At 45.0% G+C, this 16134-nt stretch overlaps 1 protein-coding gene across 9 annotated transcripts in view; it reads right to left on the minus strand.

The window, feature by feature from the left end:
• The window catches only part of PUM1 (pumilio RNA binding family member 1), a 65276-nt gene extending 51427 nt beyond the window's left edge, over nt 1-13849 (minus strand). For 7 of the 9 annotated variants that reach the window (XM_065744416.1, XM_065744409.1, XM_065744413.1 and 4 more), the window contains exons 1-2: nt 13762-13849; nt 10882-11255 (exon numbers count right to left, since the gene is read on the minus strand). In XM_065744416.1, coding sequence (XP_065600488.1) covers nt 10882-11244 — 363 coding nt within the window. In that variant the 5' untranslated portion in view covers nt 11245-11255; nt 13762-13849. The remainder of the gene's footprint in view (nt 1-10881; nt 11256-13761) is intronic. The other 2 variants (XM_065744415.1, XM_065744414.1) reach the window with 1 other exon arrangement.
• Between the last annotated feature and the right edge of the window lie 2285 nt (nt 13850-16134).

Here is a 16134-nt window from a genome sequence, read left to right on the forward strand (position 1 = left end):
CACCACTTCCATCCAAGTGTGCAGTCACACTCCCATCCTGGCCTGAATTCTCAGAGAAACCAGAGCTGGTGTAACTATTAAACAACACCAACATCCATCTGCAGCATGGTCAAAGTCTTCAATGCAAGTTCATGATCTCTTACCACAACTCACAGTAACATGGCAATCCTAATGATTATTAATTTATATCTTTTCTAAATCAGGTCCCTAGGCCCATCTCCCAGGTACTGGCTGCCCAAGGTGATTGTAATTGCCAATCTGAGACTCCCTTCTTGGCCACATCATTCCTTTACCCTTACTGAACATCTTATTGATTTGTATCTAACACAGGCTTGTGTATTATTCCATTTCCTAAGGCCACACCCAAACATCCTCTTCTCCTTTCTTCCACTTTATAATATCAAGTAGCAGTATCTCTTCATTTTCTTACATGAGGTGAACATGAGAGCACAGGGTTCCTTAGTTTCCATTCAAGCAAGAATAAATACCTTCTCAAACAGCAGAACTTCCAACCAAAGCCATGAGTGCTTACACCTCTGCACTCCAAAAGGCAGGTTGTACTCTGAAATGGTAACTGTGATATCAACACCCTCGTGTCTCACTGGGATCTATTCTCGCTGACCTACAACAAGCACAGTCATGCAAGGCAGCACCATGGCAGTGCAGGCACTGGAAGCATGGAGGTCCACAAAGAGAGAACTTATGCACAGACCAGCATCAATGTATACAAGATTCAATTATCATTAAATATAGTTCACCATTCAACTCTGGTTTTGAAAGAAATCCAGCAGACAGTGCCAAGACCAAGTGGCCCAGTCCCTGATATCATTACATGGCACAATAACCTGGCTCCTTGGAAGAAGAGATATCTTGGGAAACACCAGGAATTACAGCAAGAGCAATCAGCTGTCTGTAATCACAACTGCCCCAAAAGCCAGCCAACAAAACAGAATTCTTGAAAAGCCCTCAGCTGCAGCCCTCAACCTCTTGCAGGCACTTCACCTTGCAGAGCACAATGCAACACTTAAACAGTTGCACAGAACAGACCTCTCAACCCTCTTCTGAAGAGGCCTCGCTCTCGGGTAATGTGGGAAACCAGCACGCTTGCTTTTGAAGCCTGCTTAACAACACGAAGGCCTTCGAGCTGCCTTTCAGAATTGCTGTTTCTGAATGAGTTACAAAGCAATCCCATTGCACAGGAGCGTGCCTCACCTTCACACTGCACTGCATACACACTTGGGAATCATGTAAATCTCACCAAACTTAATGAGTATCTCATTCAAGGCAAGTCATTTCCATGCACACTAATATAGGAATGTGTGTCACTAGAACACACTGCAGCTCAAAGCCACTCCACTGGTGCATGTTTTGGTGCTGCATCTGCCTGCAAGCTGTGCCCACAGGCTGCAGCAAAGCCCAGGGTTGCTCTGTTTCACTCTCTCTGAAGCCCCTTAACCCATTTTCAACTTAGCCCTGGAAAACATGTAATAAAGAGACAGCTCTATTAATTAGTACTCACTCTACATTGGACCTCTAATTCTCATTCGCAGTTTCATAAATTGGAAAAAAAAAAAAAAAACCCATACACCCTGGCTACTCCAAGGCCAAGAGGAACTCAGGCCCTTTGTAGCTTCAATAGCTCTCATCCCCACTGACTGTTTTAGAGAGGACAAGACTAAATAGAACACTTTCTACTCTTACCTACCCTGGATCTCAACAGCACAAACCAATTTATCTCCAGGTCAACGGTCACTTCCCAAACTCAGCCTCCCACACAGCAGTACAGCTTGTATGCAACCCTGCATCAGATATCAACACAGATTTCCAGTCCCTCAAACAGCAGGCAGCTGATCTATGTCAGGTACCCAGTGCATGCAGGACAACCGCTTCTTTTTCTCTAAATTAGATTCAGTTTTGCAGCGATGAGGCCCTGATGACAGCAACTCAGAAGCAAACATTTCCCCAGCCTCAAAGCTACAGACACCCGTCCCTACCATACCTGAAGTACTTCTCTACTTGATCAATGCAGAAATTGAGGCAGCAACATTCCAAGAGCTAGAGGCAATTTGTGCCACACTACAAACCCAAGCAAAGCACTTTCCCCTGTCACTGAGCCCCTGAGAATCAAGCTGCCAGAGATACGGCTTTTATAAAATATATAAAAAAGAAAAAAAACAGTGCTAAAAAACTGCAACCCTAGAAATGTAGTGAAACCTGGGGAAGCATCAGCTGCACACCAGCAGGCCCACAGAAAGGTGGCCATAAACACACCCGAAACCCAAGCAACCGATGGGGCATGCTGCTCCGCTGGCACTCAGAAGTCTGTTAAATTTAACCTAGCACACAAGCAGGCCCACGGGGCTAAATGGCACTCGTCAAAAGGAATCCTCCGTCAGTTAAATTAACAGCAACCACAGCCACAAACTGTCCTCACGATTAGTAACCAGGGATTTGAAGGGCCTACCAAATTAACAGGAGAGCAACAGCATATTTACCTTTTGGATTTTCAGTACCACAGTTTGCATTCCCTAAGTTTATTTTTCCCCAGAAGTCATAGCTACCAGCAAAGCAGTCCAAGTGTCATTTTCAGTAAATATCAGTGTCAATAATCAGCCTTAATACTGCACCTTATATTCAGCAAACAGAGGTGCTACGGATTCCTAATATGACCTTTACACACAAATTCAAAAGGTAATACTGTTCCATATTTCATGATGTACAAGTAACTCAGGGGATCATACACTGGTCTTACATATTAAGGAATCCTTGTTTATATTCAATTTATATTCAACTAGACAGATATGCTGCAAAACTTTCAAGACTTCATTTCACCCTTAATCACATTGAAGGGTCACAACATTTATTCTTCATCCTCACGCAAGTATCATTTCCAAGTAAGAGGAAGAGGAGGTAGAATTAAACAAATAAACATGGAGCAGACAAAAAAAAAACAAGGTCCTCTGGAGAATAAGATTTCTCTCTGAAAAACACCCAGACAGAAACAAACTCTAGAAAATTAAGCAAATTTATTATTATTTTTTACGTAGCATGATCTTAAGAAGATCAAATACCTGTGTTTGTTAGCAGTAACAGTGACTGAAGATTTAAACTACCTATTCCTATTAAGCCAATTATGCTAAATTGGGTAACCAGAGCAAATGAGGAGGCTGCTTCCACAAGCCTCAACTCCAGCTCCTCCACCTTCCTTTACCTAAAACTGTGGCCCCATTTCAAAGGCTTCCCCACTCCTTCCCCAACACTTTCTTAAACCAGGACCTATCTCACCCCTCTTCAGGCTCCCCATGCATTACAGCATTTTTTTCTCCCACTGCTCCATCCCCCCAGTTCTACCACTGCTCAGGAGACACGAAACCCCATACACCATCTGCTAAACCAAAGGCAGGACAGGCATTGTGAGGGCAGGACTGAGTTATGCTGGGACATGTAAATGGCTGCTTTCAAGATTTCTTTGATCTACGTAAGTTACAGAGCTGACTGCCAGCTATGCAAACCAAGTGCAGGTTATCCCACAAATACTACAATCAGAGACTCTGACCAAAGATCTCAGAGCTTATCTTCCATCCATGGGAAATTCCTCAGCCTTTTCTGAGCAAACCTGGAGGAAGTCCTCCAAAAAACATTACGCTCCATACAACACTAACAGATCAACATCCACCCTGTCCTACCTGAGCATGTTTTGCTTTTCTCTCCTGCAGAGTAATGCAGGAAATCACATTTCTGTTACACTATCAGAAGAGATTAAAATGTTAAAATTTCTCAGCCACAAAGACTAATAGTACCTGTTTATTTCTGTGAGACGACAAGAAATGGGACTCCAAGCTCCCGCTTGTCCACACAAGCACACTGCAGGTGCTCATGTAAAGCACCTCAAGAGTGTGACCACTTCCTGGACATTAATTTAATTAATGTGCATGCATGAATAGGCAAGCGTCTTGCAAAATTTCCATTCATTAAGCCTTCAGATTTTAAATCTTGCTCAATTTGTAACAGGGGAGAAAAAAAGGTTCTATTTTCTGGAAAAATATTCCAAAAAAAAATCAAACATTACTGCAAGAGCTTCAAGATTAAGGCAGTAAGGACAAGAAACAAAACCTTTCTGGAATCAAACATTCTCAGAATGGGGAAAGCAGGAAAAAAAGTGTTAACTTTAACAGCCTGAATACCTTGTGGCACTAATCTATATAGTTACACGTTGCCAACGCCTTTGGCATTGTAAGTAACTACCACTAAGGGTTTACAAATTTCAAATGGAAATAAAACACCTCACTCAGCTGCGGGAGACTGTGTGTTCTCTGGTTTGAACAGCTCACATAACATGTTATTTAAAAGAATAAATCTGCTCTGCATGCATGCACACTATATATAGTATCTGGGGGGGGGAAGTATTTACCAGCTGACAACAAGAAAAGCACCACACACTTTCAACAACAGGCTTTCCACTAACAACTAGATCCAGGGTTAAAATACGTTGTTCCATCAACTGATTACAGCACTATTTTTAGTCCTCTCCTGAACAATAGTCAGTAAAGAAAGAATGTGAAGTCACAAGTATTAGGTGGGATTAGGTGGTTTAACTACTATTTTTGTAGTAAAGGACTCATCATTAGAATTGCTACTACCATTAGCATTCGAAGCAAAAAAGCTACTGAAATTACAGATTGGCTAATGTTTCATGTGGCACATAGCCAAGATGATTAATGATTCAGGGTACAGAAATAAATGCAAGAAAGGCAGCCTTTCAGCATGGCGCAGCTTAGTTTGCTAATTATGTTTTTCCTCAGATTTTATTCACCTAGGGAAACGTTTCACTAATACGGAATTTAGGTTAACCTGTGATGTCTCAGATACACGTTGTTGGGGCACAAGTTTTTACAATGCTGGATTACAGAAGCAGCAGCCTTAATTTTCCACCACAGGAGCTCGTAGTACTTGGGAAAATCATTCCTTGCTTCCCAATGCATGCCCAGATCAGTGCCCTTGTGCAAGCACTCCAGACTCTGCAAAGAATCGACCTGTGTGGCCCCTGGGAGCTTTTTCCTTTTACTCTCACCTCTACTCTGGCCTTCAGAGGGGGAAAGGTATAAATAAGGGACCCAGAAATGCCTCAGTTCAATGGCAAGTTCAGAACTGCCATTAGGAACAGATGCAAGTGGCTTCTTGCCATACAGACCACTTTGCAGCAGGGTGAGGGACTGACTGGTTTCAGGGTTTAAAATCAGCAAAGTTTTAACCTGGTATAGCATCAGGGCAGTACAACACAAGTAGCACAGTGAGATGCTCCCACTAAAAACAACTTCTCTAGAAGAAAAGTTACCCCTAACAAAGGAAGAGGAGTAATGCAATATCTTAGAACAGATCACTTGACAAGAGGGAATGCAGCATCACATGATACCCACAAACAAAGCAGAGTTTGTTCTTTACAGACCTGTAAGATCTGAAGACAGCTTTAAAGTTGTTAGAAGCATCACCACACTCCGTGCTCTGGAACAGCTCTGTTAAGATTTCTGATCAACAGTCAATCTGAATCACCTAAATTTACAACTAAGACACAGCTATGGGTAGATTATTTGACTTTTCCCTTCTGTAAAGCCTCACTTCAGTAAGAGGCACTCATTTACAGAAATGCCAAATGCATCACAACCTGCTGTGCAGAAGCCCAGGCAAGCCACCCCAACTCAAACCATGAGAGAGCTGATAAGTGGAAACCAGAGGGGAAAAGAAAATGAGCAGAAGCCTGTCATGATTTCAAAGCTGTGCTCTGATAAAGCTCTATTCAAAGCACACTTAGGCACAATACCTTAACTGAAATACCTAGTCTTACTGAAGCACTAAAATTTGTAAATTCAATAGTGCAGAAGGATTTGCAGACTACGAAGATGACAAACAGCTGGGAAATTCCAAACAAGAGCACCAAGTTGCTCAGCTACAGCCAAACACCTTGCAGTTGACTGCCAGGGACAGAAAGACCTGTAAGAATTCATTCCCTTTGAGTCTAAAGTGACTTCCTGAAGATTTCAGGTTGCTTTCCTCTCTCACCCCCATACAAAGGATTTCAAACATTCAACTTGGCCATCTATTCGCTAGGAGAAAACTAAGTTGAAATGTTCTGAATCCTCTCCTCCAAGGTATCCCTCTGTTCTTTATTACAGAAAAATTCCTGTGAAATGAATGAACTAGAATATAATTCCTTGCTGAAATGGCTAACTAATCTGGGTATCACAGCAGCAGTCTTTTCAGTGTTAATGTAAGAGAAGGCCTAACTAGTTCACTGCCATACATGGAAGTACACTTGAAGGCTTAATAGCTTTAACAAAACACACACGAGAAAGTGTTTCAGACATACATTGTTACATCCCATATGTAATTTATAATTTACTCCATACCTACAGCTAATCAGACAGATTATCTAGACCACAATGGTCATTTCCATAGGCAGGTGAAGAAATCTCTCTCCACAAGAGTTAACAGTCACTTAAACAGGATTTCACTTTGGATGAATTGCTATAGCTTCCTCAGATCTCAGGATCACTTTAGAGAACCTTATTGTGACTTTGAGGCAACTCGAGGTAACGGTGCCAGCCAACAGGCTCCAGTGCTAAATGACATCAAATCCAGACACTGTCCCAGCAACACACACCAGCTAGGGCAGCTGTGCTCAGGAAAGGCAGCTGCCCACAGAACCACCTTCTGTCTCCACTTGAATGTCATTTCTCAGTTAAAAAAATCGCAGTCAGATTGCCAGAGGGCAAAACTGAGCATAAAACCCAATCCCAGCCCCATCGCTCTCGCTATTCTTCACCAAACTACATGTGAAAAATTCCACACATTCAAGAAGACCATCCCTGCAGAATTCTATTGTCTCAAGTTATTAATTAAACATGCTCTCAAAGAAAGTAAAACCCTCAAATCATTTGCTTCTACTAAGCAACTCCCATATTACTCTAACTGCAATTCAGACAGTATATCCATTTACTGCAATTCACAAGAGACCAGCACCAGACAAACTTTGCTCCAGTTCAAGAACACCCATGCACACAAGTCCCAAGAGACCCCATCCAAGAATACCCACCCAATTTTCCGGAAAACCCACTCAGTATTGTTAACCATTCCCAGAAGAGTATCTCAACTGTCTTATATTTCCCCTGGGAGCTGTAGGTGGCTGTTTGGATTTGTAATGATACACCAACCTTCTACAAGCAAATCAAACCCAATCTAGGTCCTCAGCCATCAGGTATCAACTTTTATGGCTTCACTCACCTATGCAAAGTTCAGATCTGCATCTGTTTTCTGCAGGACAAAGAGCATAAAAAGACTCTAATGCAGCTAGCCTAGCAGCTGCCAAGGAGCATCAAGAACAGTGGTACTGAAGAAGAACTACAGTTAAAACCCTTTCGTTTTTATCTTAGTATTACTGGTGGGCAGTGACACTCAACCTTATCTTCCTTCTTTTTGCAGATAATGTATGTCTGCAGTCAGGACTTGGCTGACAGACAGGTCCTCCATGTAAAGAGTCGGATGATTAAATAAACGTTTGTAGCTGCAGGCACATGGAAATCTGTTTGGGAGTTCAGATATTCAAATTCAGGAAAAAAGTCTATTTCAGCATTACCTCTTTGTTCCTGCAGACACTGGAGAACTCATAATACATACTATCTGGATAGAGGGAATATCTTTAGTACCTTAATACACAAAATGACAGTAATCTCCATCTGCTTAATTCTATTTTGCCATACAACTTCTCCTCCTGCCTTTCTTCTTATGGAACGTATGAGAAATGTGAAGGGAATTTTTGCTAGTTAAAAAGTAAAGAACAGCTGGCATTTTCCTCCTGTTCACAAGACACTATGTAAGAAGAAAAATGTTTTGTTTTTTCCCTGTTAAAGCCATTCACACCTCAATTCTCAGATCTGCTAGTAAAAGGATAAACAAGAGAGAAGCAGACAGCACAATGAAAAACAAGAAGCAAAGACAGCATAAAGGAATTCTGACTCTAATACTCTCAACCACTTACAAACACATGACAAAATACTATCATCTGCTGAAATCACTGGAGTTTTAACACCAACAGACAGGGATTGATGGCAGTCATGTACATAAAAAAGAAAATGGGACTCAATTAAGAAAATCCCTCTACCCTTAATTACGCTCTCCTAAGCTCTAGGCAAACATTAACCTATATTATCTTATAATTAACTTTTTTTTTTTAAACTTTCCATTATCTTTTATCTACTGATAGGGTTCAAGACAACAAAGCTCTTGTGGCACTATTGTCAAAAGTTTAAAACCAGAAATACAGCAATACAAGTGTATCACAACAACAACAAAAATCAAGAGCTAACAGACATCCAGAACAATGCCACACCTCCCCACACCTCTCACCACTTCCTTCCACTTCCTCAGCTCTTGCAGGACAAATTCAATTCTACCCTGGTAAAACCCAAATTGAATTAAACCATTTTGTATGCATATGATTAGTTCCAGCTCCAAGGAATTTATAATTTAGGAAACAGACACAGGGATGGCCAAAAAGTCAAAAGAAATGGCAGTGTTAGGATTACACATATCCTGCATTGTTTCCCATGAGTAAAAGCCAAGGCAAAGAGAGAACTATAGGGAAAAAAAAATTGGGGAATGGCTGAAGCAAAAATACACAATTAAAGAGCCCTATCACTGTACCACAGACACCAGAAAACAGAAAAGCTTACTGTCTCATCTTACAGCTAACTTTAAAGAAATTAAATATGAAGACTGGTTTAAGGACTGACATGAATGCAAAACACCAGGACTGAATGACAAGTACACGGCAGCTGATGTGAAAACCACCTGGAAGAACATACCAGGTTTCATCCTAACTACATCACAGAGGGTATTTCTTAAGCATCAGGTCCCAGAACACGTGGGAAAGAAAAGCATCATATATATTCACAGCTGGAACTTCACCTTGCAGGTATATCTCAACCATAGAACCTTTTCAGAAACATTCTGTCTTTATACACATTTTTCTTTTTTAAATCTTTTAAGTTCCTTTACACCAGTAAAAACTAACTCATTTTCCCAAATAAATGGTAAAAGGAGTCACACCACTTCATTCAAGAACTTTCTGAAGAAAATCAAACTGAGGAAAAGCAGCACATCTGCTGACATTAGGCCACATCCTTGCAACAGGGGGGGGGCTCTCTGACATTAAGTCTCCAAGTTATTAACGAGTGCAGTAGAAGAAATTCCAACACCACTGCCATTTTCAATGCCTGCAGGCTCACCCCCTCCACCTCCAATTACTATTACTATAACAATTACTGATTACTAATACTAACAATTACTATTGTTTTTGCTTTTAGTGATTTTCAGAGACAGGAAGATAAAAGGATGAGCTGAAGAAAAACAGAATTACCAATTTTATGACACATCTTTTGACTTAGAAAACCAATTCTAAACAAAAATGCAACCAACAGCATTCCCTGCCTTAAACATCTACACAACAGGCCAACCACATGACAACTTCTATTTAAAAACTTATACATTAAAGCCACTGAGTAAGAAATGTTTGCTTACTACTTCTTATACCACTTCAAGTGCATTAAAATCTCTTCCATCTGCGTCTCTTGAAGCAAGTCACTAACTGTATTTAGTGACTTAAAGCTTTGATAGTTAACTAAACCTCATTTCTACACAGTTATCCCTAAATATTATGCTGCACAGAAGGGAGTAACTCCAATACTGCTCTAGCAGCTTACTTAAGTACTTACATGGCAGTACTTAATACGATGTTTCTTACAAAACAAATTAACAGGGCACTTGGGTTTTCTTTTTTATTGATGCGCACACTGACTTCAGTGAGGTTGCAAAATTCACTGCAATGTTTGCTTTCAAAGGGCCTAGATGACAACACATCCCCTGGGGACACACAGCACAGGAACAAGGGTTTGATCATTTTTACTTTAAAAATTAAGAGGCAGGAGATATTAATAAAGGTTGCAAAAGCTTTGTGTCTGCTGCTCCTAATAGATCTGCAGGAATCATACATACTAACAACATGCCCACATTGAAGCTCTGCTCCCATGTCTCCTTTAGCATAGGAAACAGGTCTCCTCAGCTTGCTACTGTATTTGACAAGTTACTTACAGGTCACAGTCAGCAAGCTACAGTGAGTCATACACCCATTTCAGTCCCAGCATATCTGACAATGCAATGACCGAAAAGCCTTCTAGTAAACACTACTACCAAGGTATGTTTTGGCCTACTACCCCTTCAGAGTCATTCCATCACCATGAGGAGTTAGCTGCATTTGTGGAAGGTACTGTTCCTCATGTTCTTAATGATGTTCTCTTCTCAGACTAGCTAAACATATTAATAGCACTTCCCCATCCAAATACTAAAAAGAAAAACCAACAAATAAGCGAGAAATACAGACAAGAACACATCACAAGCAACCTCTGTAACTGTGTTTTTCAATATTGAGAATGGTAAAAGCTCAACCTACATGCATTGGCAGTTTTGTAATACCATTACATAAGAATTATTTAACTACAGCAACAGATTTGAAAAGCAGCAGCAGCCACCACTAAGCTGGTTCACACACAGACACGCAGAGAGGGAAAAGAAATCAATAAAGGGAACGATAACTTTTGCAAACACACGTATGACTGTCAGACAGCACACTGGGATTTCAACACCCCTGAGAACCAAAACGTTTCAGTTTATAGCTAGCAAGGCACTGCAATCCTGAAAAGGGAAAACAAACAGGACTGCTGGCATTCCAACCACTGAAAACAAAACATCTTAAGCTTTAAACAGTGTCATTAAAAGCATCTATCACAAGCCCGATGCGCTCATGTGTTCAGTTTGGAAAGATTTCTTTACCTGATGTTCTGCATGAATGTTATCCCCAGTAGGCCAGCGATGTTTGCTGTTATTATAGCCGCCTCCACCACTTCCTCCTCCCCCAAGCTGCTCACCATGCTGCCTCTGAAAGAAGTAATCCACCATGGCGTCGTCCTGGGAGCGGCCTGCAACTCCTATGGATCCAGGAACAGGACTGGAGTGTGTCCCTGCTGCAAGCGCCTGGTTTGCAGCTGGCTGTGGCTGAGCCTGGGACCCTGTTCCAGATGTCAATACAACAGGCATGTTGGGATTAGCTGTATCTTGAGCGTGCTGTTTCAGGTGGGGGCTGAACGAGTCCTGCCAGAGCACTGCTTTTCTCTTCAACACACACGCAACGCTCATTCCACCAACACCTACAGGGTGGGGGCAGGTAGGCAAGACAGAGAGAAAGGGAGAAGGAAAAGGGAAGGTTAAATCCTTCAAGCTTCAGCTCTGTGCATTCAGTAACACACGCCTCTGATGTGGGAAACATCACGATGCCAAGTCCAATGCCTCATAACGGTCATTGGCTCTATTAACTTCACAACTAAAACACCATCCAGAAATGTACACTGGCCCCAAATTCCACATGTTGTGCTGCTGAGCGTGTGTGAGACTCATGTAGGGCACCCACTACACAAAAATCAGAACGCCCATTTATGAAATGGACAAAACAACCTAAGTGCTGCTGCAGAAAACCAAGAGAAAGAAATTCCCCAAAGAACACAGAGCAATGCAGATTCTACCATTAGTGCCTGCAGTGCTTGTTTACACCCCCAGGTCACAAAGCGAAATCTTGTATCAGCACAGAAGTGCCACCGCATTACCACACACTCACACAAAACATCAAAGCCCCAAATGCAAGCTGAAAACACTGGATTTCTGCTTAACAAGGTCACAAGCCCACCATGCACAGTCCTGCTAACTCCAATGTTCCAGCTGCACTGCCACAAATCCACATCTTTTGGGGCTCTACACAAATCTCAGGCAAGACCCAGTAAAAGCACTGTTAATTTCTTCACCAGCAGCTCCCGCTCCCAGAAGCTTCCTCTTTCATCTAACACAGACAAGGCAGCGCTAAACAAGCAAGAAAACTTGGCAAAGGAGACATTTTGAAAGGGAGCAAAGGGGAAAGGAGCATTGTGGGTAGTTCAAGTTTAGTTCCAAGATGTGTTTTTATAGAAATGCCGCGTTAAATGTAGCAGACAGCTGAATACTGTCATTCAAAGCACACAGAGCATCAGAAATATGTTAAGTCACCTACACAACACACATTCATTAGCTACCAGCAGCTGCAAGGCTCTGCTGCAAGCAGCTAGTGGCTGCCAGGACCCCACTAACTCCCAAACTCGTCCTAAAAACGTGCAATAAACCTTTCCCATGTAAACAGTTTCCTGCGAAGAGTTACACATTTACAAACAAAGGCAGAAGAGTCGGGAGATTTGGGGAGAACGCTGCCACAAAGCACTCGAAGCAGACAGCTTTCCTTTTCCCTAGACCAAAATACAGCACGTAAATAAAGTGCTGTGTTATCATTACCAGTGAAATAGTTTAGATTACGATGCTTTGAGCAGCCAACTGAACTTAAGAGGCATCACCGAGCAAACTTCAAGCACAAGCAGCAAGATCTCTTAGTAAGGCAGCACAGCTCTGCCTTTCCTATAGACAAAACCACTCTAAAAAAGACAGGCAGTGTTAAAACATGAAGCTGGCAGCAAACACCTCAACAAGTGAAACCCAGAGCTGGATGGGAGTTCTTTTTTGTTGCTGTTGGTTTGGGAGGTGGTTTTTTTTGGAAAGCTGGACTGGAAATTCAAGCTCCCATTGTTCGAGAGCTGCATGGCCTATCAGAAGTTTTAAGGTAAGAGCGCGTGTTTTCTGTAAAACCTGTGGGAAGTGGGAAAATTGATAACCAACCCGACTGCTTACAGCAGCATTAAAACACCGGTGCTAAATGCCACCCTTCACCCCACCGCCCTCAGCCTTCATAAAGGAAATTCCTTACTCATGATCTGTGTAAGGAAATCTCCGCTCTGCACAAAGTTATTAAACACTGAGCAAAACAAACAAATGAAAAACAAAGGAGGAAAGAAAAACAAAAAAAATAAAAAATAGAACCAAAATACCAACAAGTATTTCTTGGGTTGGGGAGGGGCAAAAAAAGTGGGATTCCTCTCTAACAATCACCAAGCGTGTAATTAAAAATGGCCAAACGGCACTGATGCAAAGAGAGAAAAACAAGGAGAGGGTTAAAAAAAAAAAAAACAACACACACACAAACAAGGCCACAGCGCACGTTTAAAGTATTGCCCGCATTGTGCCTCCCCCTGGCTTCAGGCCCTGTGCTCCCCCCCCCCACTCTGTCACGGACCCCCCAACCCCCCCAGCGGCCCTCCCCCGCGTTTCCCCCGCCCCGCCGCGCCCACCCCAGCACGGGCCGGGCCCCCCTGCCCCTCCCCGGGCAACAAAGCGGGGCCGGGCCTTCCCCGCCGGGCCCGCTCGGGGCTCCCGGGAGGGGCCGGGCCTGGGAGGGGGGGGAGGGGGGAAAGCACCGCCGCCGTGAGGGAACGCGGCCCAGGGGGGACCGCCACGGGGCCGCCCCCCACCGAACAATGCCGCCGCCGTTCCCCCACGGGCGGATGGGGAACGGAACAGCGGTGCGAAAGACGAGAAGGGCCCGCCGAGCCCCCGCCGGGTAACAATGGGGCCGACACACGGCCGGGCGCCGAGCGGGAGAGCCGGGCGCAGCGCCCCGCTGCCGCCGCTCGCTTCGGGCCGCCCTGCCGCCGCTCCGCCCGCTCCCCCCGCCAATATGGCCCCACCGGCGGCTCCGCAGGAGTGCGCGGCGCGGCGGGGGCCCGTTCCGGTGCCGATACTCACGGGCGGAGCGGTAGGATGAAGCTGGATCTCGGCCCCCCCCAAGGCCGCTCGCCGCCTGCCTCTCCCCCTGCCTTTCACTCCGACAACATGGCGGCACACTGGGGACGGGCGGCGCGCTGCACGCCGGGAAGGCGAGGCGGCCCGGCCGCGGCCCGGGGTAGGCCGCGCTCGGCCTGGGGGCGGCTCCGCGCCGTTGTTGGTGTTTCCCGAGCCCGGCGGTCCCCGCTTGCTGCTCCCCGTTCCTGTTTTCACCGTTTTTCCTCACAAATGTGTCCCACACCTCACCACCGGTATCTGACTGGAGATGTGAAGAAGCCTTCACCCTGAGGGGCTGTATGCGGGGCACCCCTCACTGCTTCCAGCTCGTTACGGACATCTGCATACATTTTACTGCAGAATAACACGTTCTGTGGCACAGACTCCCACACAGAAACATTACAGTGTGGGGTTCTCACTCCTACCCCAAAAGGGACCTGGTGACAGTGATGAGCGGAGTCTTAATGGGATAAATGTGTGAAATGATTTGAGTGCTTTCCAGTTCAACTTGACAGAGCTGAGTAGGGGATCTGCCAGGTTATTGCATAGTTGTTGTGGTCACGACATTCACTGACCCTTATTCAACCTGCCCAGCAGCCTTTGGAGGAGCTGGATATGTGACAGAACCGTAGAATTATGGTTGGAAAAGGCCTCTAAGATCACTCAGTCCAACCATTGACCCTCCCCCACCATGCCCACTGACCACGACCCTCAGTGCCACACCTCTATGGCTCTGAAACAATCCCAGGGTTGGTGACCTCACCACTCCCTGAGCAGCCTGTGCCAATGCATCACCGCTCATTAGGAGAAGAAATTTTTCCTTATATCCAACTTGAACCCAACATCAGAGCTCAGTGTTTGTTAACAGCACTGCCAGGCCCCCACACTTTGCCCCCAAGCTCTTAATTTAACACTGGCAGCCCTAAGACCCCAGCCACCTCACGGCTTCCACAACCACAGCATGACCAAGCTGTGTTAGCGTGGCTGTTTTTCAGTGCTGGAAAAAACATTTGTCAGGGTCCCCCACGTACAGAGCCCAAGCAGAGGCAGATGCAAGCTGCAATGCATGAAACAGAGCATGGAGTGCATTGGTACGTGCTGTTTCCTGCCCCGCACACCTTTTAGATGTTTTCCCTTTGTTCCTTTTTCTCCCCTTCTCCGATGCACAAACTACGCACCCCAGCATGCATTGCTCTGCTCCAGCCACGCTTGCACTCTGGGCATTCAAACAAAGAGCTGCACTCTGGGATCAGTAGTTCCTGAGTGAGCGCGTCCATGTTAAAGGGGCAGCTTTTGCTTCCAAACACCCTCCCCAGAGCCTGTGGGTCCTCCTGCTGCCATAAATCCAGCGCAGCTTTGCTGGGCTCGGCTCCGCTCGCCACAGGAGCACGTTGCCCGTGTGGGTGTGCAGCACGCAGCACCGATCTGGTTGTTCTCCTGCATGAAGCCCTAAGGGCTGCTGCCAGCATGGATCTTGCACAACAAGCAGCTCCTGTTAGCAAGGCCTGGCTGCCCCAGGCTCCCAGAGCCCTTCACTAGAATAGGAACCTCAGCAGGTTTTTCTGGAAGACGCTCCTAATGAAGATGCAGCTAATTGTGCCGAACTGCCCTGCCCTGCTACAGGTGGGGTCAGCCCATCAACATCACAGCGTGCAGTGACCCTCTGTCAGATCTTCAGCTGGGAGAGCACCAAACCAAACCCCGTGCACAGTGCAACACCCCCAGAATGACACCAACTTGTGCATAGCTTCCCTGTGGGAAACGCTGATAGCAAAAACATGCCATCCTGGCATGGCAACAGATCATTATGTAATGATAAGGGGAAGGATGGAGTCCTGTGGATGAAGTATTAGTGGTTAAAACTCACGGAAATGGTACATAGGGGCACTCCCACTCTTCCCAGCCTTTCTCCTTGCCTCTCAAACACTACCAGGAGCCAAAACTTGTTATAATTACTGGAAAGTTTCCCAAATTCGCTGGCGATTGACCCAGGCCCTCCAGGAGTGGGACCTGGAGGATTACCCTGACCCCTCTTCCTTTGTGTAGTTATTATTTTTGCTGTCCGTGGTGGGAGGTGGGAGTGTCCTGTCCTTCTGTCCTGACCTGGCTCCGTGGCCCAGTCTCACCTCATCACCTGGGCTTCACCTAATCTGAGAAGGGAAAGTGACATCTTCAGGAAGAGTCTGATGCCATCTTAACCTCTGAATCACTCCTGGAAAGTGCCTTTCTCCCTCCATTGACCGCATAAGCTTCCATAGCATTCCCAGGCAGGTGTGGCCATGTGCAGCCTTGAGGAAAAAAGGAAGAGCCACCAAGCAGTTTCACTTCAAAGACAAA

The sequence above is a fragment of the Cyrtonyx montezumae genome, unplaced genomic scaffold (genome assembly GCF_038088225.1).
Source record: "Cyrtonyx montezumae isolate F1298 unplaced genomic scaffold, pur_monq_1.0 scaffold_31, whole genome shotgun sequence".
NCBI classification, from domain to species: Eukaryota; Metazoa; Chordata; class Aves; order Galliformes; family Odontophoridae; genus Cyrtonyx; species Cyrtonyx montezumae.